This window comes from Gorilla gorilla, chromosome 2 (genome assembly GCF_029281585.2).
Source record: "Gorilla gorilla gorilla isolate KB3781 chromosome 2, NHGRI_mGorGor1-v2.1_pri, whole genome shotgun sequence".
NCBI classification, from domain to species: Eukaryota; Metazoa; Chordata; class Mammalia; order Primates; family Hominidae; genus Gorilla; species Gorilla gorilla.
In genome coordinates, this window is record NC_086017.1 from 12,878,384 (window position 1) to 12,902,991 (window position 24,608).

The window sequence follows — 24,608 nt, forward strand, 5'->3', positions numbered from 1 at the left end:
AGAGGAGAAAGCATGGTTAAAGGAAATGAATGTAGCAGCAAAATCGCCTGATGGACTCCTAGCTGAGTATAATTATCGCTGCATCCTCAAGGGGTAAAAAAGAGCCATGCAAAATGTCCCAGAGGGGCTTGGACTTCCCATTACGTTTATTAATCATCTTGATGAAAATGGAAAGTCTACATTGATTAAATTCACTAATGATCCTAAACTGAGCAGAGGAGTAAATTCCAGAAAGGATGGATTTATAAGGTGAGTAGTAATATTAATCAGCTCATCTTCATGAAAAGGATGGCAGGAAATGAAATGGGATTTGCTATAGATAATGACAACGAGGTACACCTGGGGGAAAACTATAATGAGCCCAGATTCAAACTAGGAAGGTGTTATTTAGGAAATAATAATGGTAAGAGAGCTCTAAAGTGGAGAGTGAATAATAAATTAAAAACAAGCTTAAAATAAGCGCTCGTTATGGATCACAATTTCACTCTCAGCACTTTTGCAGTGGGGTGGTGCAGAGGAGGTGAATGTGAATGGCAGAGATGGAAGCAGGTTTGTAGTGCAGCACTTATATTTTACAGGTGAGGACGCGAAGCCCAGAGAGGTTAGGTGTAGACTGACTAGGCCAGGGTGGAAAAACCCTGTCACGCTCGTCACCACTCTGTCCCTTGCAGTGGTGGCAGGAGATCACGATTCCTTCTGACAATCTAAATTTAGCCTCAGAATCCTCAATGCTGCACTCTAAGCAGTCTCTGATTACTTTGCTCGCAAAACATTATCTTTTGTCATCTCTAGCTTATATCATAGAGCTAGATGTTGGCAGAGCCGTAGCTAAAAACCTAGACGTCCTGAATATCTAGTGCTGCTTTTTCACCTTATACGTTCTAAGTTCTCTACAGTCAACATTGACTATGACTTCAAAAGTCAAAGACTCAGAAAGCATAACTAACTTCTTATCAAGGATTCTGACCTTGGTATCCATCATCTTGGTTTAAGTTTCCTTAGACAGCATTTTAAAATCTCCAAAATTGAATACATATAGAGAGAGGTGTTGGGAAGACACTTAGAAATAGCAATAGTTTTGAGCCAGTGAGTTTTGTGCCCCTGGGGAGTAACATAAAGCATTTTTAAAAAGTCTATTGAATTCAAGTAACAAAAATTAAATTTCCACCTTAGGCATTTGACAAAATTAATGACCTTGTTAAAAATTCCCTGAGACTGATTAATGCTTCTCGTATTTGTTTCCCTCCTGGGGAACAGAGTGAATTTTCCCGGTGCAAATGGAGCCATGTCGAGGAAAGTCCTGTGTGTGCTGGGTCAGTTTAGTTAGGTGGGGGCATCAACCTAGGGAGGAGGGGAGCGAGGGGAAGATTGGTCTCAACAGAATTATGAAGCAGGTGAGTTTAGCCCATTCTCACTTCCTTTTAGTGTCCTTTCAGTTCCCTCTCCCCAGGAAGGGCTCATGCTGCTCCTGTAAGTCTCTCTGAGTGACGTGAGGGCTACCCCATAAGGCTGAGCTGGTTGTGTGTTGCACAACTTTAGGGGACGCTATTCTCCTTTGGGAACTCGGTAACTTAGCACGACCAGCCCCCTGGCAGATTCAGAACAGTTCTCCATTTATTAGGCCTTTCCTTATCTTTCCCAGTCTTCAGTGGAAATCTACCTGCTGTGTGTCAGATCAGAGTCATTTTCACATGGGCGGATGGGTCACTGCCCGAGACTTTCCTGAAGACACACCCCATAGCTTAAGCGAATGAATTAAATAAACAGTAGAACATTTTGGCATGTGCCTGAACTAAATCTCTCCTATGTATACTCTTCCAATGGTTAATGAATACCTCATAGGATTCATGAGAGATGGCATCCACATGCTTGATCACCCATAATCACAAAGGTTGGCTACCAAGATGTCTTTTTTTTTTTTTTTGAGATGTTGCCCAGGCTGGAGTACAGTGGCGCAATCTTGGCTCACTGCAACCTCCGCCTCCTGGGTTCAAGTGATTCTCCTGCCTCCTGAGTAGCTGGGATTACAGGTGCGTACCACCATGCCCAGCTAATTTTTTGTATTTTTAGTGGAGACAAGTTTCACCATGTTAGCCAGGATGGTGTCGATCTCCTGATCTCCTGATCTGCCCACCTCGGCCTCCCAAAGTGCTGGGATTACTGGTGTGAGCCACCGCACCCATCCCCAAGATCTCTTAAATAAGACTTTAATCTACCCAGCACTTTAAAGCTTGCAGAATCCTGTCCCACCATGCCAGAGTGTCCAGAGATCAAGTGCTAGAGTCAGTTAATCTGGGGTTAGAGTCCCATCCCTGCCACTTGTTGGCCATGCAGAACAGAGTTAAGCCAATTACCTAAACTCTCCAAACAAGTTTTTTGATAGGACTAAGATAATGTATTTAGCATAGTGCTTGGCAAAATAGATAAATAAAAATTAAAAAAACACATGTAATCTGCTATCCCTGCTGTTGTTTTTATTTCAGATACGCTGTGGGACAGGAAAGCTGGATGTTATCTCCTTTATCTTGAGAACCCTAGGAAACAGAGAGAAACTATTTGTCTGGGGATACACAATCAATCCTTGTAAAGGCTGAATGTTAAACCTGGGCTTTTTATGTAAGGCTCCAGTCTTCTTCCCACCATCCCATGCTCTTATAGACCTAGTGCAACAGTTAACGACGTGTGTGTGCCTCCCCAGGCGGAATGGTTTATCATACACATGAGACGCACTAGTTGCTTTTTAACTGTTTCCTTCTCTCATACAATGCCTATGTTGACTTGCCGGAAACACCTGGATAATAGCAAACACAGGGTTTGAATTTTCTTTTTTTTTTTTTTTTTTTTTTTGAGATGGAGTCTCATTCTGTCGCCCAGGCTGGAGTGCAGTGGTGCGATGGGCTCACTGCAAGCTCCGCCTCCCGGGTTCACGCCATTCTCCTGCCTCAGCCTTCTGAGTTGCTGGGACTACAGGCGCCCACCACCACGCCCGGCTGATTTTTTGTTGTTGTATTTTTTAGTAGAGACAGGGTTTCACCGTGTTACCGAGGATGGTCTCGATCTCCTGACCTCGTGATCTGCCCACCTCGGCCTCCCAAAGTGCTGGGATTACAGGCGTGAGCCACCACGCCCGGCCAACACAGGGTATGAATTTTCTGTCTTCAAGGTACAATTCCACATGTCCTGGGTGTGGAATTGACATCTGTGTCAGGGTAAGACTGGAAATGTGCCCCTTCATCCATAGCTGCCATTGGGTATATTATTATCCTTCATGGATCTCACTGACAGAGACGATGCCCATCTTACTTGCCAAGCAAACTGGTCCATTTGATCCTAACATAAACAGTTGCAGAGCTAACACAGGAGTCCCGGTGATGCATGGACCTTTTTATACTCTATATCTGCTAGGCTGAAGGCTCAGGGACAGATCCAGATTTTGTGGGCCCCTATAGATTACTCAGTTTTGGAACCTTCTTTTTTTAAAAAAGTATAAAGTCAAAATTAGGTATGGGAGAATCGAAAAGATGGAGAACAGACCAGTCGTTGCCAGAGTTCAGGGATAGAAGAGAGGAGAGAGAGATGGGTGTATTTATAAAAGTGTAACAAGTGATAATGAAACTGCTCTGTATCTTGACTGTGGTGATGGGTACATGAACTTAAACATGTGCTAAAATTGCATAGAACCAAACAGACACATACAAATGAGGACATATGGCTCGGCGCAGTGGCTCATGCCTGTAATCCCAGCCCTTTGGGAGGCTGAGGCCGGTGGATCACCTGAAGTCAGGAGTTCGAGACCAGCCTGAGCAACGTGGTGAAACCCTGTCTCTACTAAAAATACAAAAATTAGCCAGGTGTGGTGGCATGTGCCTGTAGTCCCAGCTACACGGGAGGCTGAGACAGGAGAATCGCTTGAACCCAGGAGGCAGAGGTTGCAGTAAGCTGAGATGGCGCCACTGCACTCCAGCCAGGGCGACAGAGCAAGACTCTGTCCAAAAAGAAACAAACAAACAAATGAGGACATATGAAATTGATGAAATCGGTAAGATCTGGATTACCAACACCAATATTCTATTCCACTATTGTACTATAGTTTTGTAAGATGTTACCCTTGAGGAAAACTGGATGAAAGAGACACAGGATCTCTATTATTTCTTCCCACAGCTTGTGAGTGTAATAATTATTTCAAAATAAAAAGTTTAATTTAAAAAATGGATAGAAGTAGAAACAAAACTTGGAAAAAAAACAGGCACCAGGTCTAGGAGGGTTGGTGCTAATGAGAAGCCTGGACACTTAAAAACTTCACTGGCTTCATGGCAAATCTATTCCTGATTGAAAAGGCAGTAGACCGATAGAAACTTAGTCACAATAGAGATATGAAACCATTTTAAGACCCACGAGTGAACGGGTACATTTCTGGGATTACCTTTTTTGATCACAAGGAAGGCTGCCAATGTAAAATAAACATAAGCTACTTACCCACATAAATAGGTTGGCTCCACTCACTCCAGAGCCCTGCCTCTCTGCACATGGAGCTCACTGCTGCTCTCACTTGAACATCGTACTTCGAAAGATCATCAATTATTGAGATGAATGCATTGGTCATCAATTTTTCTATCTAAGTGGGGAAAGATAGCATTAGAAGAATCTCTAGACACCTAATTTAGTTCTGCCAATTATCAGAATGGGAGGTCCTATATAGGTCATGTGACTCACTGTTCAGCAAGCCCTTTAAAATCAACAGGGCACATATTAATTCGTTTATGCTAGGTGCTTTAGTGTGGATGTGTTGGCAGTCACCCTTCAGTGGAATGCTATCTTGTAACCAAAATATACGAAATGATCAACAGTCAAGATCCAGGTGTTCCTATCCAGGCCCAGCTGATGTTTCCAGACTGAAAGACTGGAGTGGCCTATGCTAGAATGCATTATTCCCTCACCTTGTCTCTCCATAATCTATAGTCACATTACTAAATAATACCACATGAACGCTAGATTGCCTAGTGTTGAAATGAAGCTATTTTCTCATGAATGAGCCCTTCTTCTTTTTCCTTCTACCGATCATGGTCGCCACCATCCAGCTAGTCCTCTGTACCAGAAATGTGCTCCTGACACCTGTATCTTGAATACCCCCAGAGGTGTTTCTCCCTTTTTCACTCCAGCCCTGTGACCATTGCCTATTTTAGCTCCTATTATCTTTTGCTTGGACCTTTGCAGTAGCCGCTAACTCATATCATATGTCCCTGTGGGCCCTCCCCACTCACATCCAGTTTTCATGCTGCTACCAAAATTCTTCTTTTCCTCTGCAAATGTAGACATATTTCTCTGTTGTGTAAAACTCTTCAGTGGCATCCATTGCCCATGGTCATGGTTTTTTAAAAAAGAAGCCACTTCTTTATTTTTTAGCAAAACCTTATAGAGCCACTCTGGGAGAAATCACGATGTCAGATACGGAGTCATGATTTCAGCGTTGGTCTTATGTCCAGGCATCCAGGCAGACTGAATTACTTGCCACTTGACTGAAAGAACCATACTCTCTCAAGCATAAAGTTACTCCTTTTCGTAGGCTGGTGCAAGTCAGGAACTATTTATTACTGGCCTGTGATGGGCTAAATACAGATGAAATTATGACTGCAATTTGGAAGTTCTGATAGCAATTTGACATTGCCATGATATCCACACACATGATCAGCGAACTGACACTTTACATGTCTTTGGCTATATTTAATTTTTTCTAGCAAATCATTTTTATTGTATTTGACAAAAGCACCAATCTGTGGTAGATTAGACATTATAAAAACACACGCACACACACGTGCACACACAGTCCTTCAGTGTAAGTATTTTGGGAAGCTCTGGCTAAGAAAGTCCTTCTCATGTTTTCTCACCAGACTAGTTTCTCTTCATCCTTACAGATTCCGTTCAATTCCTCTCTGCAGAGCAGGCTCTGTGCCCACAACTCCATCTCTAGCTGTACTGGCTTTTCCTGTGGGAGGGCAACCCCAAGGCTGGGCAAGTATGTCACAAGATTGGGTCACTCCATGGCAGAAACAGTCTTATTTCTCACAAAGAAGCCAATTTGTAAATATTTGTTGAATCTAATTGAATTGGCTTTGTCTACTCTCTATAAGACATAAGTTGGAATCCTATTTTTTTTCCTAGCTTTGTGACTGTGGGAGAGTTACTTCATCTCTTTTGCCTCACTTTCCTATAAAATGGGAATGGTAATTACATCATAGAATTATGTGAGGATGGAATAAACACATAATAAAGCTTGACACATAATTGATGCTCAAGAAATGTTGATTGGCTTTCTTCTCAGTTCCTTTCCCCTTGAAATTTTTGTCTATTAGTGCTAATGAGTTTTTTTAATTGTAAAATACATATAATGAAATTTACCATCTTAATCCTTTTTAAGTGTACAGCTTTGTGATATTAAATAGTTTCACATTGTTTTGTCACCAATGTTCAACACTCTTTTAATCTTGCAAAACTGAAACTCTGTACCCATTAAACAATACCTCTCCTTCCACCCTCCTACCAATTCCTGGTAACCACCATCCTACCCTGTTTCTATGAGTTTGACTATTTAACCTCATAAAAGTAGGATCAGACAGTATTTGTCCTTTGGTGACTGACTTATTTTGCTTAGCATAATGTCCTCAAGGCTCCTCCATGTGGTAGCATGTGTCAGAATTTCCTTCCTTTTAATGCTGGATAATATCCTATTATATGTATATGCTGCATTTTGCTTATCCATTCATTTAATGGGCACTTGGGTTGCTTCCAGCTTTTGGCTATTGTGAATAATGCTGCTATGGACATGGGTGTACAAACATCTCTTTGAATCCTTGCTTTCAATTCTTTTGTATATATAACCAGCAGTGGAATTGTTGGATCATATGGGAACTCTATTTCTAATTTTTTGAGAATTCATCATACTGTTTTTATAGTAGCTGCATTATTTTAGTTTTTTGTTTTTTTCTTTTTGTTTTTTTAGATGAAATGTTGCTCTGTCACCTGGGCTGGAGTGCAGTGGCGCCATCTCAGCTTACTGCAACCTCCGCCTCCCTGGTTGAACTGATTCTCCTGCCTCAGCCCCTGCCCCCGAGTAGCTGGGATTATAGTCACGCGCCATCACGTTGGCTGATTTTTGTATTTTTAGTAGAGATGGGGTTTCACCATGTTGGCCAGGCTGGTCTTGAACTCCTGGTCTCAGGTGATCCACCCACATTGGCCTCCCAAAGTGCTAGGATTACAGGTGTGAGTCACTGCACCCGTCTATCATTTTAGATTTTAACCAGCACTAGTACCAATGAGTCTGTATCTAATCCTTTGTATTAGTTTCAACCAAAAGTATGTTCTTTCAAAACAAAAGGCCAGTAAGATTTGGTTTATATCTATTTGGTTATATCTATAATACCTGGGTAGATTAAGGTAACTTTGACCTTGTTAGTACCAAGCTGTAACTTGGTTGCAGTCACTGAAGATAATTTTTTAAATGTTTCTAAAACAAATGTCTGTTATCAAATATTGGAATGATCTGAGTAATTACCTGCAAATATCCATTCCTTGTATTGTGTATTTTTACTTCATAATCAAAGCAATGGATTGGAAAGGCAGACACTGGTTTCTCCCATTGGATAGAGAGACGAGTTCCTTCAATCTCTGCTGTGACATTCAGTGGAGGATTTATTTGATCTAAGTTAGGGAATGAAAGATCAGTGATTTTTTTTTAGAATCAGTGATCAAAGCTGATAACTCCAATCCACCCACACTTCTCAAGGCATTTCTAAGATACGCTTTTTTCAAATATTTACCATCAGGTCTTAATCAACTGATCTCCAAGCCACAGGAAGCCGGTGGCCTCCCATAATACTCTTGTGTTATAGTGCTGAAGAAGAGAGCCTTTCTGGAAACTACAAGGATTACTACTCCAAATAGAGTTGAATGCTTGAATTTCTTCCCCCCTCAGCTCATTGCAAGACTCACCCACCATCCCCCTTTACTACTCAAGTTGTACCAGGCCCAGAATAAACCTGACCACTGAGAGAACATTTCCCTGGACCTTCCACCAAGCCCTGCCTCTTCCCAGTAGGTATGTGGCCCTGAACAAATCACTTCCCCTTTCTGAGATTCAGTTTTTAATTTTAATTTCATTTTGTTTACTGTGTCTTTTGGTTTTTGTTTGTTTGGGGGATGGAGCAGGAAGCTTCAGTTTTCTTTCGCATCAAAAAGAATGGATCGGGGCCGGGCGTGGGGGCTCACGCCTGTAATCCCAGCACTTTGGGAGGCTGAGGCGGGTGGATCACGAGGTCAGGAGATTGAAACCATCCTGGCTAACGTGGTGAAACCCCCTCTCTACTAAAAATACAAAAAATTAGCTGAGCGTGGTGGCAGGCGCCTGTAGTCCCAGCTACTCAGGAGGCTGACGTAGGAAAATGGCGTGAACCCAGCAGGCGGAGCTTGCAGTGAGCCGAGATCGTGCCACAGCACTCCAACCTGGGTGACAGAGCAAGAAATCTGTCTCAAAAAAAAAAAAAAAAAAGTGGATTGGGCTAAATTTGTCTTTACTTAGGACTCTAATGTCCTTTCCCTTGAGATCTCACTTGATTGTCTTATGGTCCGGTGAGGTGAGGAGAAATGAATTCTTAATGAGTGTCCTTGTCTTAGGTAATATGACTTAGATCTCACAATTAATAGGGACAAGCTAGGAGTGGGATCCACTGGCTTCAGAGCCTCCTATACCCTATGAAGAAAATTCTTAACCAAGAAAGTACTTATTTATTTTAGTAATCCTAGGAATCAGCCTCAATAAAATGAAAATCATAAAAGAAAAATGAATTCCTGTGGTCTGTACTAGATCATATCCATTTTCATATTAATATCATTGTTTCCTAGGTCTTCCTCAGCATCTTTTATTGCCTATTTTCATGAAAGTGACATTTTTAGTTGACCTAAGAAATATACTACTGGAGAGAATTGCATAACCTCTTTAGTAAGAGCTATGATTCTTTACACAAAGTTATATTCCATTGGATATAGATATGTCACAGCCAAATCATACCTTCTGAATAATATTGTAGTGTATTTATTAAACCTTTATGCCAGGCACTGTTCTAAGCACTTTATCATTAGTAACACAATTCTCACGAAGACTGCACAGGAAGTATTGATTCCTCTCCATTGTTTCAGATAAGAAGATTAGGCACAAAGGAATGATCAGCTTGTCCAAGGTCACTCAGCCAGTGGTGGAGCCAGGATCCAAATCCAGGCAGTCTGGCCCCACAGCCCATAATAACCACCCACCATTGAAATCTGGAATCTCCATAACTAAGAATGCCATGTGAGAGCGCCTGATGAGTTTCACTAATAGAACTATCTGGGATGAGGGAGAGTGTCTTCTCTATTGAGAACTGAGCAGACAAAACCATGAATAGAATTTTTAGAGCTGAGAATTGCACACTGAGAGATATTCGAGCTGCAGAACATCCAGGAGATGGGCCAGAACAGTGAGAAATTCAGAGAGAGAGATGTTAGCCTGGGAGAAGAAGGGCTTCTGGATGGGAAACGTGCTGCCTATGAACAGCTAAGAGAGGCTATTCTATAGGGAAGGGACTCAAATCACCTGGGGTGGCACTAGTCCATCACAGGACCCAGGGGCAGAAATTTCACAAAACCTGTCAGAACTCATGAAGGATTAAATGGTCTCTTTTAAGCAGCTAAATTCACTTTTTCTGGTGCAGTGATTCTCAACTGGGGGAAATTTTACCCCTTGAGGGGCATTTGGCAAAGCCTGAGACTTTTTTAAAAGTCACAGCTCAAGGACAGAAGGGCATACTACTGGCATCTAGTGTGTAGAGGCCAGAGATGCTGCTAAATATCCTACAGTGCCCAGCTCAGCCCTCCATAACACAGAGTTATCCAGCAAAAATCACTGGTGGTGTTGGAATGGAGAACCTTGCCCCAGTGGTTTTCAAACATGGGTCTGATGCTTACTTGGCATCAGAAAAGTAGTAAAACTAGGTGATCTTTATAACCCTTCCCTCCAGTGCTGAGATTCCGAATTCAGTTATTTCAGCTTTGGGTTAAGTCGATCTTACCAATGGCGTGAAGGGCAAACAGCTGATCAAAGGGCTTGATGGCAGAATGCTTGCTGGAGCCGTTAACAAGCACCACAAGCCAGTCACGCCCTTTGCTGAGGATAAAAGTCCTGGGAAACCAGCATGCGATATTTCTCCCCAGTGTGTCTTTGCTGTATTCTTGGCATTCTTCAGTCCAAGAGCCATACCTAAATTGGAACATTCACGAGTTTTATGAGGTTGCAGGAAACAACCATTTGCCTAAGTAAAAATAGGTACAGTACTAACCTATAGTAGAGAAAATACCGCGTGTCCTCAGGGGCATCTGTGCCAACAAGCCAGGTGCAGTGAAGGGAAACTTGGTATGACCTTAAACGTGAATAATTATCTTCTGTAGTGTTTGTGGTGCAAGTTAAATTCACAATTGAGGTTCCAGGAGACCCTAGGTAGTCAAAAATAAAAAGGACAAAACATTGCCATGGCAAACTGAATTTCATGCTTCTTTTGGAACTATAGTGATGTGAACATCGTATTCATCACCAAAAAATAATCATCTTCACATTTTTTTTTTTCCCTTGAGACAGAGCCTCACTCTGTCACCCAGGCTGCAGTGCAGTGTTGCGATCTTGGCTCACTGCAACCTCTGCCTTCTGGGTTGGAGCGATTCTCGTGCCTCAGCCTCCCAAGTAGCTGAGATGACAGGTGTGTACCACCACACCTGGCTAATTTTTGTATTTTCAGTAGAGCTGGCGTTTCACCATGATGGCCAGGCTGGTCTTGAACTCCTGACCTCAAGTGATCCACCCACAGCCTCCTAAAGTGCTGGAATTACAGGCATGAGCCACCACGCCCAGCCATGATCACATATTTCTAGAAACCTACTAACTACAAAAGGCCAACTTACTGGAGATATGGAATTAGAATTATAAAGTCCCCATTTCTGATATTCAAGAGCTTCCCAGCTATTTTGTTTGGGGCCTGGGGGTGGTGTTTGTGCAATAAATGTGTGGAAGTTCAAGAGAAGTACAATATATTGTCATTTTGAGGTTGATGTCCAGCAACTTTGGTGCTCTAATGCCACATTTGTTAATAACTAGCTGTGAGACATTGACCCCCACTCTTCTGGGCTCTGTATTTTCAACTATAAAGGAGAGGGTTGGTACAGGAAGGTCTTGAGTATCCCTTTCCATCCTAGAATTGTGTGATTCATTAGGTTGTATCCAAATTCTTCATGAATTACATAGGTTGCTGCTCAGAAGAAATGAGTTTTGACAACACTGCAAGATTGCAGACTTTGCAGACTTGATGCACATTAGCATGTTAAAGTCCTCTTTCATATACTAGAACTTTAAGAAAACCTCGAATTGGCCAGGCACGGTGCTCATGCCTGTAATCCCAGTGCTCTGGGAGGCAAAGGCGGGTGGATATCTCTTGAGCCCAGGAGTTTGAGACCAGCCCAGGCAACATGGTGAAAGCTCGTCTTTGCAAAAAATATAAAAATTAGGTGTGGTGGCATGCACCTGTAGTCCCAGCACTTTGGGAGGCTGAGGCGGGCAGATTGCTTGAGCTCAGGAGTTTGAAACAAGACTGGGCAACATGGCAAAACCCCAACTCTAGAAAAAATACAAAAATTAGCCAGGTGTGGTGGCATGTGCCTATAGTTCCAGCTACTCGGGAGGTTGAGGTGGGAGGATCACTTGAGCTGGGGAGGTCGAGGCTGCAATGAACCAAGATCATACCACTACACTCCAGCCTGGGCAACAGAGTGAGACCCTGTCTCAAAAAACAAAACCTTCAGATTTTGTTTTATTTATTTATTATTATTTTTATTATTATTATTTGGAAACAGAGTCATTCTGTCACCCAGGCTAGAGTGCAGTGGCATGATCTCAGCTGACTGCAACCTCCCCCTCCCGGGTTCAAGCAGTTCTCCTGCCTCAGCCTCCCGAGTAACTGGGATTACAGGCACGTGCCACCACACTCAGCTAATTTTTGTATATTTAGTAGAGACGGGGTTTCACCATGTTGGCCAGGCTGGTCTCAAACACCTAACCTCAAGTGATCTACCCGCCTCGGCCTCCCAAAGTGCTGGGATTACAGGCGTGAGCGACCGCACCCGGCCAAGATTTTAAATACAACCTTTTTATGTTTGCTTCATTAAGGATTTCTCAAATTATGTGACTAGAAAGGCTTGTTTTCATTTCAACCTCTCATTGCTGTATTAACAGTTGGTCTTTAAAATACACTGTGGGAAACACTGGCCTTGGTGGTGGTTGCTCAGAGAAGGAAACAAGCTCTTGCACCCGGGCCAGGAAGGACCGCATTCAAGTGGGAGCCTTGAGAGATAGAAGGGGGTCTTTTGATCGTAGCTTAAGTCAGCTGTAGATCATTTTTATCACTGTCAGCCAGTGTCTTTCAAGAAGCAGAGGGAGAAGATGATGAGAGAGAGACTCTTACTACCTGTAGAGAAGTTAAAGATGGATTTCTTTATATCTGTGCTTTTGCACAGACAAAAAGAAGAACTACCTCAAAGCAAATTGACTTATTCAGTTCATGTATATATGCATATATTAGGTTGATGTAAAAGTAATTGTGATTTTGGTCATTACTTTTGCACCAACCTAATATATATTTGTCCATGCATTAAATGACCAGAAAGTCCACATCCAAGTACACTTTAGAGATCCTGACAACTCTTTGTCTTATAGTTCTCATCCAAGGAATCACTTAAGTGAATTCCACTTGGTTCAAAACAGAAATAATTTTTATTAGTGTCATCCTGTATCAGAGTGTTCAGAGGATAATTAGAATTGTAGAAATGTAAGCTGCAAAGTGCCTCATAGGTAAAATCCAGTTGTTCATTATAGAAAGGAGGATTGGTGGTTTGACGTAAGCCACATACAATAACCCATCTCTGTGATCCTGTATCTACCTTGGATTAGTCTCTGTACTTGGGATCAAGCCCTTGCAAATTGGCTGGTATGTGGTCTAGACAAGTTATAACAAGTACATGGGGCCAGACATGGTGGCTCATGTCTGTAACCCCAGCACTTTGGGAGGCCGAGGCGGGTGGATGGCTGGAGGCCAGGAGATCGAGACCAGCCTGGCCAACATGGCAAAACCCCATCTCAATAATAATAATAATACAAAAATTAGTCCAGCATGGAGGCGCATGCCTGTAATCCCAGCTACTCGGGAGGCTGTGACATGAGAACCGCTTGAACCCAGGAGGCAGAGGTTGCAGTGAGTCAAGAACACACCATTGCACTTCAGCCTGGGCAACAGAAGGAGATTCTATCTCAAAAAAAAAAAAAAAAAAAAAGTAAATGAGAAGATCTTTATGATTCTGTTTTAAGTCACCAATACAATTCAGGAGGTATGGTCTTTTCAGCTGGTGATATGAGAAAATAGTCGTTTGAAAATTACCCGTGAGCTCAACTGACCAAGACAATGGTTATTGGGTGCACCCACATGTCCCAGGACTTGGTAGCCTGCTTCTCCTCTTTTCTCTCCCCTGTTGTGTGTGCGCACTTCAGTGTTTGATCAGAAGTATTACTGATTCTAAGTATCAGAAACACCAACTTTCCACTGGAGGCCAATGCAGAGACAGTGGATATTTCTGCAAGAATGTGCCAGATGGAATTCAGTTGGTTATGATAAGAAGTGGCAGCAGCCTTTGTTAGGATGTTGTTGATATGGGAGAGTACTTGACAAGAACGGGTGACTGACTAAAGAAAAGTGAGTTAGTGTTAATTTTTCTACTTCTCCACATTTGCAAAGTGCAAAACATACAAACTGGACTTTTGGAGGCCTGCTTTACCTAGTGGGGCATGAAGTTCAGCAGAAACCCAGCTGCTGGCCAGTAGTGAGTGGTCGTTCTGCAGGATGGTCCGCACACTTGCTGAAAAGCCTTTGTGGAGGATGGTTACACATTTGCTTTCAGTGATTCTGGTTTCATACTAAAAATAAAACCCACAAGTCATGATACATAAAAGAGAACTAGACTTAAGAGAGCTATTTTAATCAAACATGCATTTTCTTCTACTTTTTAAATGATTAGTAAGATGCAATGAAATAGTTTTGCTAGAAAAAAAGTCAAAACAAAACCATTGTAATAACAACATAGTAATTTCTCAATGACACATGAACACATTATTCTTGTAAATACAAGCAAAATATTACAGTTAAACTCAAGTTCCCTTTGACCACCATCTCCCCAGAGGTCAATGTTTGACAGAAAATTCTCTAGAATTCCATATTGACTGAAAAATAGTGAATATGAATCACTTCTCCCTTTGTTTGACTTTATTGCACACCTAATATGTAGCAGGTGCCTGAATGTAGCCCCGAGGTAAAACTGAGGCTCTGAGAAGCTAAATGACTTGTCCCAGATTGCAAAGGCAGGAAGTGGAAGAACTGGGTTTTGAACTTAGTTTCCCTGACTCTCCACTCTGCCTGCTCACTTCTTGTTTTACTAGGCTACTGTCTCCTGTTCTGTTGGTAATTTTATGGGAAACAGAAAACCAGTATCCAATCCATGGTGCCTAAAAAGTTACTAAACATTCTTCCTCAAGGGAAAGAATCATCCAAAAGTTAAAATATTCTGCGATGCTGTTTAACGCTGAACAATACACCCGGCGCTAGCTCACAGGCATTCTTAGAGAGACACTATTCTACTGGTAACATAACAAAGAGCCTGTCAGTAATGTTATTTTTTTAATCCAAAATTTTATTTGATAAAGAAAATGCAGTCAAAATGCATATTTATTCTCAATAAGGATATCCATTAGAATAAACACTTACGTCATCTTCTTTTGGAGCATTTATTTTCACTTGATATTCTAGATTAACATTCCTTTGCTCTTGATCAGGATTTGGTTTCCAATGTAAAAGAACTTGAGCCAAACCAGTAACTTTAATGGTGAAATTGACAGGTGGGAGAAGTGAAACTGTTGTTGATTCAAAGAATAAAGAAACAACACAATGTTCAACTGGACATAGGCAGCACTTTTAAAACTTTTCAAATATTTATTGCCCTGCAGATGCTGTCCTGGACCTGCCAGCACCACAGACACAGTTGTTCCTCCGTGCCTTTAACACCGGGGCAAAGAGAAAGTGGCTATTTCTACCCGAGTAGCTAGGACTACAGACGCATGCCACCACGCTGGGCTAATGTGGGTTTTTTGGTATTTTTAATAGAGACAGGGTTTCACCATGTTGGCTAGGCTGGTCTTGAACTCCTAACTTCAAATGATCTCCCCGCCTCAGCCTCCCAAAGTGCTAGGATTACAGGCATGAGCCACCACGCCTGTCCTAGAAGAGGTTTCTTCAAAACTGTTTTTAACATCTTTTTTACATTGCCCATGTCCAGGTGTTTACCTATAATACCTATATTTTTATTGAAATATGAACATGTTACTATATCACTATTCACTATAACCATAATTTTCAAACTGAGAGTCATTATCCATTAACAGGCAATAATAACAACGTATTGGTTTGTGACCAGAATTTTTGTTTTAATAATGTGGAAGAAAAATAGAATAGAAAATATCAGTGTGCATCAAACGTAATAAGAGCTGTTTCATGAATCTCGTTTCCACTACATAAAGGTAGTTATATATTTGTATGTGTGCTGGTACATAATGTAAAAATGTATTTACCTCTTATTATGAGTCACAGACAAAAATATTTGCAAGCAAACTTACTTAAATAGGGCTTTACAGAAAGAAAAGGTTTCTTCCCCCTTCATGAGCCATTCTCTGACTTTGCTTTCAAAATTAAAGCTTTTGTTTAATTACAAATCAATATCTGTTTATTGAAGAAATTTTGGAAAACACAGATAAGCAAAAAGAAGAAAATAAATTTTTTAAAATAATTGTACCACTAAGAATGGAATTAACATATGATATATTCGTTATGTTTTTTCTGGGCATATATTTATGCAATTTTTAATTTTTTTTGTACCACAGTTAGGACGGTATTGTGCACACAACTACAAAACCTTCTTTTATTCATTTACTAAGTTATCAGGATTTATCCATTGACCTTAACAGACTTCCACACCTCTACATCCATGTTTACCACATGAGGATTTTTAGAGCCCTGTCTATATTGCATTGTCCATTATGGTAGCCACTGGCAACTTGTGGCTATTGAAATTTTATTTAATTAATTAATTTTTGAGACAGAGTCTCACTCTGTTGCCCAGGCTGGAGGGCAGTGTTGTGCGATCTCAGCTTATTGCAACCTCTGCCTCTCAGCTCAAGCTATTCTCCTGCTTCGGCTTCCCAAGTAGCTAAGATTACAGGCATGTGCCACCACACCTGGCTATTTTTGAATTTTTAGTAGAGTTGGGGTTTCACCATGTTAGCCAGATGGGTCTTAAACTTCTGACTTCAAGTGATCCACCTGCCCCGGCCTCTCAAAGTGCTGGGATTACAGGTGTGAGCCACTGCATACGGCCTAAATTAATTTAAATTCATTACCTTAGTTGCACTATCCATATTTCAAGGGCGCAATAGTCACATATGGCTAGTGGCTACTGCATTGGACATTAGAGAGATACAACATTGTCATTACCATAGGTAGTTCTGTTGACAATGCTAGACTGGGACCATGTGATGATTTTCCTTAAACTCTGTCATCACATCAAATACATAACATCGGCAGATTTCAGGACAAAATGCAGTGGAAGTTTCTTAACGTTTGGTCATGGGGCCTTCTAACTACTCCCTTGTGTGAGAAGACATTCCAAATGCGACCACTGGCGCCAGCTTTATTCCATGGTGCCCGGACACCCACACTTTGACTTTGATTTCCCACTGTAGCATAACATTTGCATTTCAGCCAACATTGCTTTCTTAAAATATGGCATGTTTAAAGCATCTGTCTTCTGATGGGGATAAATATTGTCTCATAAAAATCCATATATAATGTTCTAATCGACAGTTTAAGAGGAAATAATGTTATCCTTTTACTAACATATTTTTAAAAATAAACATTATTGAATTGAATAGAAGGTCCTTACTCTTTTCATCAGGAAGTAAGTCAGCTTGCAGTATCTCAGTGGCCCCCAAAAGAATCAGTAATACATGCGCCACGATGATCATATCCTACAGAAAACAAGGGAGATACCAAAATCTTCTTGTTGCTATTTTTAAGAAAAACTGATAGCTGCTTTCTAACATAAAATGCAGTTGTTTGGCCATTTAACAGACATTTATGGCATATTTGTTATGCGCAAAAAGTACAAACATGACCTAATGTTGGACTTTGCCCTTCCAATGTAGATTCATAGTTTGAAGGACAGAATGAAATATAAATTGATAAATGTAAACCAGTTGAAAAACTGCCTCAATAAAGGTGTGTATGGGGTACAATAGGAGCAGAGACTTCTGATTTGCCATCTAAAGGGTGAACTAGAGTCCTTGACGCACACAACAGGGAAGAGACATTCCTGGTGGAACCCAAGTTATGTGCAAAGCTGGAAGAGAAGGAAACAAATAGGAAGGGATTGCTTTTCGGCAAGAAACCAGAGCAGATCTTTGAACAGCAGAATTTCTAGCATAGTCAGCAAAAGAAATAAACAACATTACCTTTTTCACTATGAGGATTTAAAGATGAGCGAACATGACAGGAAACTTCAATCTAAAACAATCTGTAGCCTGAGAAAGAGAAACTTTGTATCACCAATCCAGAATCAACTTGTGGTACTTTGACTTTGAAGAGTTTTTTTTTGTTTGTTTGTTGATTTGTTTTGTTCCCCCCACCCCACCCCCCCCCCGCCCCCCAAACGGAGCGGGTCACAAAAGAATTGAAAAACACAGTGATAGACCTGGGGAAAATAAAGACAGTATTTCTATGTCCTTGAAACAACTGGGCAATGAGAAGGAATCTAGAGCTGGATATGTGATAACCCAGTGTGAACACACACAAAAGTCTCGGCATCCTGTTCTACATGTCAAAGAGGAGAGTCGGTGATCTCTTTCTGGGAATTGTAGATGAGAAGTCTTGAGTTTTTCTTCTGCACATTTTGAAAGGCATATTTCATAAGAACTTAACTTTCAAAGGCAAATAACACGCATGGCTTCCCCCTGTGTTGTCCTCACTTTTACACAGGAGTTCTTCCTACTCTCTTACCACGTGCTCCCCCCAGAGATTTGGTACCAGACACATGTGGCTGTTATACATGATGGAAATCCCTTCCACAGACATTCTTCCTACCCATGAAGGAAAGGAGTCTGAAAGCTGAAATAATCTGCCAAAGATCAAACAGCTGTTAAGTAATGGAGCCTAGACCCAATCTCTGATCTTCCAATGGCAAAGCCTATGCTCTGTCCACTTTATGGTACTAATTAAAATGATTTATAATTTCATTTAAAACATTTATTTAAGTGGCTTGGTGTTTTCCAAATATAATTCCAGTAGAGCCACAGGAGGAGACCTGGGCTAAATGAATACCTCCAGGAAATAGCACAGAACACTCTTAACTTCACTATTACTTCTTAAATTATTACTTAAGTTGCTACAATTACTGCTGAACTTACTAATGAAACTGGTAAAATGCCACAGCAGCAGGAAAGGATCGGCATATAAATCACTCAATTCCTTGTCAAATAAACTTAAGTACTGTTAATCAGAAGTATGCCAATTTTGATTTTAAAATCCTGTTTATTTTTCTCTGAGGATTTCACACCATGTAGAAATTAAAAAAAAAAAAACGAAACGATGACGATGACAACAAAAGCAGGTACTCTATAATTTTTTAAAAATTTTCAACAAGTGAGAATTTTAATGAATTAAGGGAAAACACTAGTAATCTACTAAGCCTGAGAAGCAAAGATAAAAATTCCTTAAGAACGGCAACAAAGATAGCTTCCTCTTTAGGTTATGAAGGTGATTTCTTAAAATGTCAGCATTTCCTGAAATAATATTAAATATGCTCTCATTTTGCACTAATTTTCAATAATAGGAATTCTAGGTCAGAAAAAACTGCAAAATTAATATTTCTTTGTGACTTTCACTGACTGGCAAAGTAAAACTATGTTATAAGTGTACTTGTAAAAACAATAAACATGTATTTATCCTTTGCAATTACATTGTTGAAGTAAATAATAAAACTGTTGAATATCTCAGTGGAGAGATAATTGAATATTTTATATGAGCAAGCACTCTCCCCTAGAATTTTTCATGTATTCTGATTTTATAGCTGCTAAAAATAGAATTGTTTTTCAAATTTAATCATTCAAAAAATTTTTGATTATTAGTTTTTGGCCATAAATAACTAGACAACTTTTTCATGTCTCATTATTATATTTTATATTTAAAAAGAGGTGCTTTTGAACAAAATCTGTTGTCCTATAGGCAGCACAAGGTACTCAGTAGGGGTCTAAATATTAACAAGAATGACATTTTTTTTTGTGAGTCAGATAAATTTTACATAAGGTTGAATATTACTAGAGCTTCAGGATTTGATACCATGTTTTCTACAATTCTGCTCACTCTCTGTGGCCCCTTAATACTTCTTGTCCCTGCTTAAAACAACAACAACAACAACAACAAATCTCTTCAGGCCATTTCTTTAATCCAAAGATACACTGTTATATAGATGTCAACTGGGTCATATTTCACTATAAAAGAATAGAGCGACTTCATTAGCTTAAACATATATATCGACAATATGTTCGACTCATTCTTCTCATGGCTACCAATCGAGCAGAAAACCATTAAATTGTTAAAATAAGATGCAAACTAAGCAGAATGAAGCCACTATAGGTTGTTTATCTATCACCAGGAAGACATGCTCAATCTTTAAGATAAATCATGATCTCATGATCTACTTGCTCATATAACATTTCATTGAGTCAATCTAAAATTCCTCAAGTGCTCTCTAAAAATCTAGTTTCTGATAGGTGTTATATTTTTTGAAATTTTGGAGAAAACAACCACAGTCTCCTTCCCTATAGGTGTTTCTAGGAAGTTTGGTAAAATTTTGACAATTAGCAGTGGATTTCCCCAGCGTTCTTGAGAACTGGTCAAATTCTACTGAAGTTCAGACTTACAAATATTTTCCCCTCTTTTTTTCCCAACTTATTTTTCTGCCTGGGGCGTTTGTTTTATAACCAAAGTTATACTGGCACCCCTGTTTTTAAAACCTTTTTGAGTCAACTGTGGTAACACCTAATTCCAGACTCAACCTTAGTGGCAGAAATTGTAAAGCAACTGAGAGGATTCATGCTCTGGTAGGCTTTTAAATATGAAGAGTTTACTTTCTCTTTTATCCTGTACAGTATAATCAGCAATAAAAGTTATCTGTTGGGGGATGAAGAATAAACCAAGGTATAAACTGCAAAAGACATGTTTACCTAGGTATATTGCATTACCCCCCAATGAAAAACTGCACATTCCTAAATATATAAATGAATAATAAGGACCACTTACCATGCATGCAATTTTTTTTTTACTACTACTGTACTTTTGATTAAATTTCTGAAATAGTCCTAAAATAGAACTCAGGAGTTCAGGTTGTGGCTGTAAACATAAAACTCTCTGTCAGTCCAAGTGGAAATGGTGTTGCCACCTTGAGTATTTGGAAAAATAAAGAGTTTGCTACAAATATCCCAGTAGCGAAATATTTCCTGCCAATTGCACATGGTGCAATTTGTCATCTCACATCCAAGCTCCTGGGCGTACCTGTCTACAGACGATCCTCTTGTTCCGATCAGTACTCAACAGAAGATGGCGAGGACCGTGTCTGTCGTGTCTACGCTCGTGGCTGCAACCCCAGCATCTAGCATAGTGTCCGGCACAGGACCAATGCTCAGTGTGCCTGGCCCTGTGTGGAATAGAAGCAAATTAGTGCACAGCCCTAATGTGCAATGTGCGGTGAAACCTAACAGAGGAATGAGTTAGGTCAGGAGTGCAGCAGGCTGGGGAGTGTGTAACAAGCCTGGCCCACTTTTGGTATTTTGCCTAAAAATTTCCCATGCAGTGTTTCAAATAATATAAACAAATGAGGTGATTTAACTTTTAAAACTTTATTTTGCTTTGAAATGCAAACTTTTAATAAATAGCTACATAAATTCCTTTTTTGATAACCATGAAAGAGGACATATTCACTTAAAATAGGAATCATGCCAGGTAATAAAATGTTCAGTACGGTAATTCATTAAAGCAAGTACTAAGTACATTATTCACATGGCTATAAAAGCACCATCACTTTTCATGTGTTTATTAATTTTAGGCTCATGAATATTAAAATATTCTAATTTTCCTTCTCTCTCTGTCTCTCCTTTTCCCCCCCTTTTTTTGGTTCCATTTCATCCTTTTTTCTGTCTACATGGAAATATGCTTACCTTGCTTTAGGTAAATACATTAGTGAACACAAAACCAAGTGACATATTTCAGCAAATTTGGGTACATTTTATATACAATGAAACAATCTTGGAAATCCAAGAACCCCTACCAGAAAGAAAAAGCAGAACGCCTCCTTCAGTTAGATAAAGTGCCTCTCTCTACTTTCGGTTGTTGTTTCTTTATTTGTAGATTTCTTGCTTAACTCTGAAACTTCCTGAGATATTTTATTAAACCCTATACCCTATTTTGGAAGCTCATTTATTTTCTAAGAAATGTTGGCAGAATATATGTTCTCATTTTAATTGCATAATTATCTGGAGCGGTGGAAAACAGATGTCTTATATTTATATAAGCACTAACAAAACCATAGGTGTTGTTTTAATATGACTCACCTTGCCACGGATTTGAGCATCTCACTTACTGAGCCAAAACACAAGAATAGAATGTTATACCCAGAATCAACATGACCTGCCTAATGATGCAAGTTTAATAGGACCATTATTAGTTCTGTCCCTGCTAATAATAATAGAATTATAAGGAGTTTTGTTTCCCCTTTTTGTTGTTTACAAGTTTGTCATATATTTAGAAGTCATTGTTTCTCGCTTTTCCTAACCCTCCTCCCCACCCTGGGTGTAGTGAAATTATTAGGAGGTGGAGCACAGGGTATTGTTACAGCCCATGTCATAGAAAAAAGATATTTATTTGCTTACTCTGTGGTGAGTGAAGCATTTGATTCCCACTTACTGAGAAATACGGTGGCCATGCGATGAGAAGCAGCGGCAGGACAGTGAGAACGAACCTTATCTCTGGGTGCACTTTTTAACTTAGAGGCGGTTCTTCACTCTTTCATCATCACAGCTGTAATGGTTAAAAACTCTCAGGCAGCTTCCGTCATGATGGGATGGCAACATGTTTTCTCTAAGCAAATATGGAGGAGGATTTGTACAGAGCAACTGTGCAGGAGCTGAACTGGAACTCCCAACAACCAAACTGCTGTCAAACGAAAGAATCTCTCGTCCAGATAGCCATTATCTGATAACTGTCTTGTCTGCATTTTCACTCTCTTTCAGAGTTGGTTTGCTCTCTTCAGGAGCTGGAATTAACTTTTACTCATGGTGACAAGGTAATCAAGTTTTCCGTGGGTACTCTAAAGCGTTGCATTTCTGTTTTGTTTATGTGCCTTGTTTGGCTACAGTAGTTACTGTGCCTCTGTCTCCTAGGCAACACTGACACATGATTTGATAGGAAATAAGGCCTGAGGAGTACCCTCTCCCTACTCACTAGGCAATAGCGGCAATTCTCTGCCCTTAGACAACCGCCTTAGCTCTTCTCTGCTTTGTGAGCAGGTCTGGTACCCTCAAGTAAATATGTGTGGGGGATGCGTTTCTGGGTGTGATAAATTGCTGCTGTCTGTCACCTGAGATCATCCTACACAAATTGTAACAATGGCAGTGTTGGTCTGTGGGTGCACCCAAGACCACCTTCCTCACATCACACCCATTTTACCACCCAACTGTCTTCAGAATGCTTCAATTTCAGCAAACCTCCTTGGCTTTTCCTGTCCTTTGTTCCATTTCTGTTTGATTCCTTCTGGGGAATTTCGAGGTGGCTAGCTAGCAAAGCTGGCTTAAAAAAAGTAGCTTAGCGTGTGACTAGATAAGAGTAGTGCTTATTGTATGACCCAAGGCAGAGAGTAGTAAGTAGTTGCCTTTGGAAGGAGACCTTCAGTCTAGCCTAAGCGATGAGTGATGCAGGATTCCCTGTCTCCTTAGGAGCCGATTGGGAGAGTCTCAGACAGAGCAGATGCAGAAAGATGGTGGCCCAGGCTAGATCAGTGGTTCTGTTTGTGAGATGATAGACAGGCTTCCTGGAGGCAATTTCCGAAAGGCTCAGTGTAGAAGCTGTGCAAGTACAGTCAGTGTGTGTGCCTGGGGTTTCCAAGGTGACCATTTTAGCAGTTGCCAAAATGAAACTGGAGCAATTGTTATCAGGTTGAAAATTGTTGTCAGACCTGAAAAATGTGATTTTCCATGGGGAAAGGGGAAGTAAAACAAGGAACAGAGAGAGATCCATTTATTTGCTAAGAGGCACCCAGAAAAGTTTAGATATAGTATCAACTATATGGCCTACTCTTTTAAGTCCTGCACATCTGTTTATACATGTAACATATTTGTCACTAATGAAGCCTTAAAAATACTTATTAATCATTGTGAAGACAGTAATTTCTGGCTTAAAAGCCTGCTTTAATGGCCTCTCTCTATATATATATTTATATTTTTTGAGATGAAGTCTCCCTCTGTCGCCCAGGCTGGAGTGCAGTGGTGCCATCTCTGCTCACTGCAACCTCTGCCTCCCAGGTTCAAGCGATTCTCCTGCCTCAGCCTCCCGAGTAGCTGGGATTACAGGTACCCGCCAGCACGCCTGGCTAATTTTTTGTAATTTTGGTAGAGACGGCGTTTCACCATGTTGGCCAGGCTTGTCGCAAATTCCTGACCTCAAGTGATGCTCCCGCCTTGGCCTCTTAAAGTGCTGGGATTACAGGTGTGAGCCACCACACTCAGCCAGTGGTCTGTATATTTCTTATATTCATTTACTCAAATATTCATTGAATGCACCTATGCACTATGCTAGGCACGGTGAAGGGTATAAAGAAAATTAGATCTGGCTGCTCCTTCCATACCACCTTCCTGGGTATATGTTCTTTAATTAACTACGCCAATAAAAACAAGCAAACAAACAAAGCAAACACATGCTCATACAGAAACACTGTCTCTATGTTTCTGTATAAGCACAAACGAAAAAATGAGAGGCAGGGACTTTTTTTTTTTTTTTGGTGGGGGGTGGGGGGGGGTTGTTTGTTTGTTTTGAGATGGAATTTCAGTCTTGTTGCCCAGGCTGGAGTGCAATGGCGCGATCTCAGCTCACCACAACCTCCACCTCCCGGGTTCAACCGATTCTCCTGCCTCAGCCTCCTGAGTAGCTGGGATTACAGGCCCCTGCCACCACACCCAGCTAATTTTTTTGTATTTTTAGTAGAGATGGGGTTTCACCACGTTGGTCAGTCTGGTCTTGAACTCCTGACCTCAGGTGATCCACCCACCTCGGCCTCCCAAAGTGCTGGGATTACAGACGTGAGCCATTGAGCGAGGCCTGTTTGGTTTTTTATGGCAA

The 24,608-nt window shown here is 40.7% G+C and overlaps 1 protein-coding gene across 1 annotated transcript in view; it reads right to left on the reverse strand.

Annotated features, from left to right (window-relative positions):
• IL5RA (interleukin 5 receptor subunit alpha) overlaps positions 1-20,916 on the reverse strand; it is a 42,201-nt gene extending 21,285 nt beyond the window's left edge. The window contains exons 1-9 of the mRNA XM_004033512.5: positions 20,775-20,916; positions 17,678-17,746; positions 17,110-17,194; positions 14,883-15,028; positions 13,900-14,038; positions 10,368-10,521; positions 10,101-10,288; positions 7,553-7,698; positions 4,477-4,615 (exon numbers count right to left, since the gene is read on the reverse strand). Coding sequence (XP_004033560.2) covers positions 4,477-4,615; positions 7,553-7,698; positions 10,101-10,288; positions 10,368-10,521; positions 13,900-14,038; positions 14,883-15,028; positions 17,110-17,191 — 994 coding nt within the window. The 5' untranslated portion in view covers positions 17,192-17,194; positions 17,678-17,746; positions 20,775-20,916. The remainder of the gene's footprint in view (positions 1-4,476; positions 4,616-7,552; positions 7,699-10,100; positions 10,289-10,367; positions 10,522-13,899; positions 14,039-14,882; positions 15,029-17,109; positions 17,195-17,677; positions 17,747-20,774) is intronic.
• Positions 20,917-24,608: the final 3,692 nt, after the last annotated feature.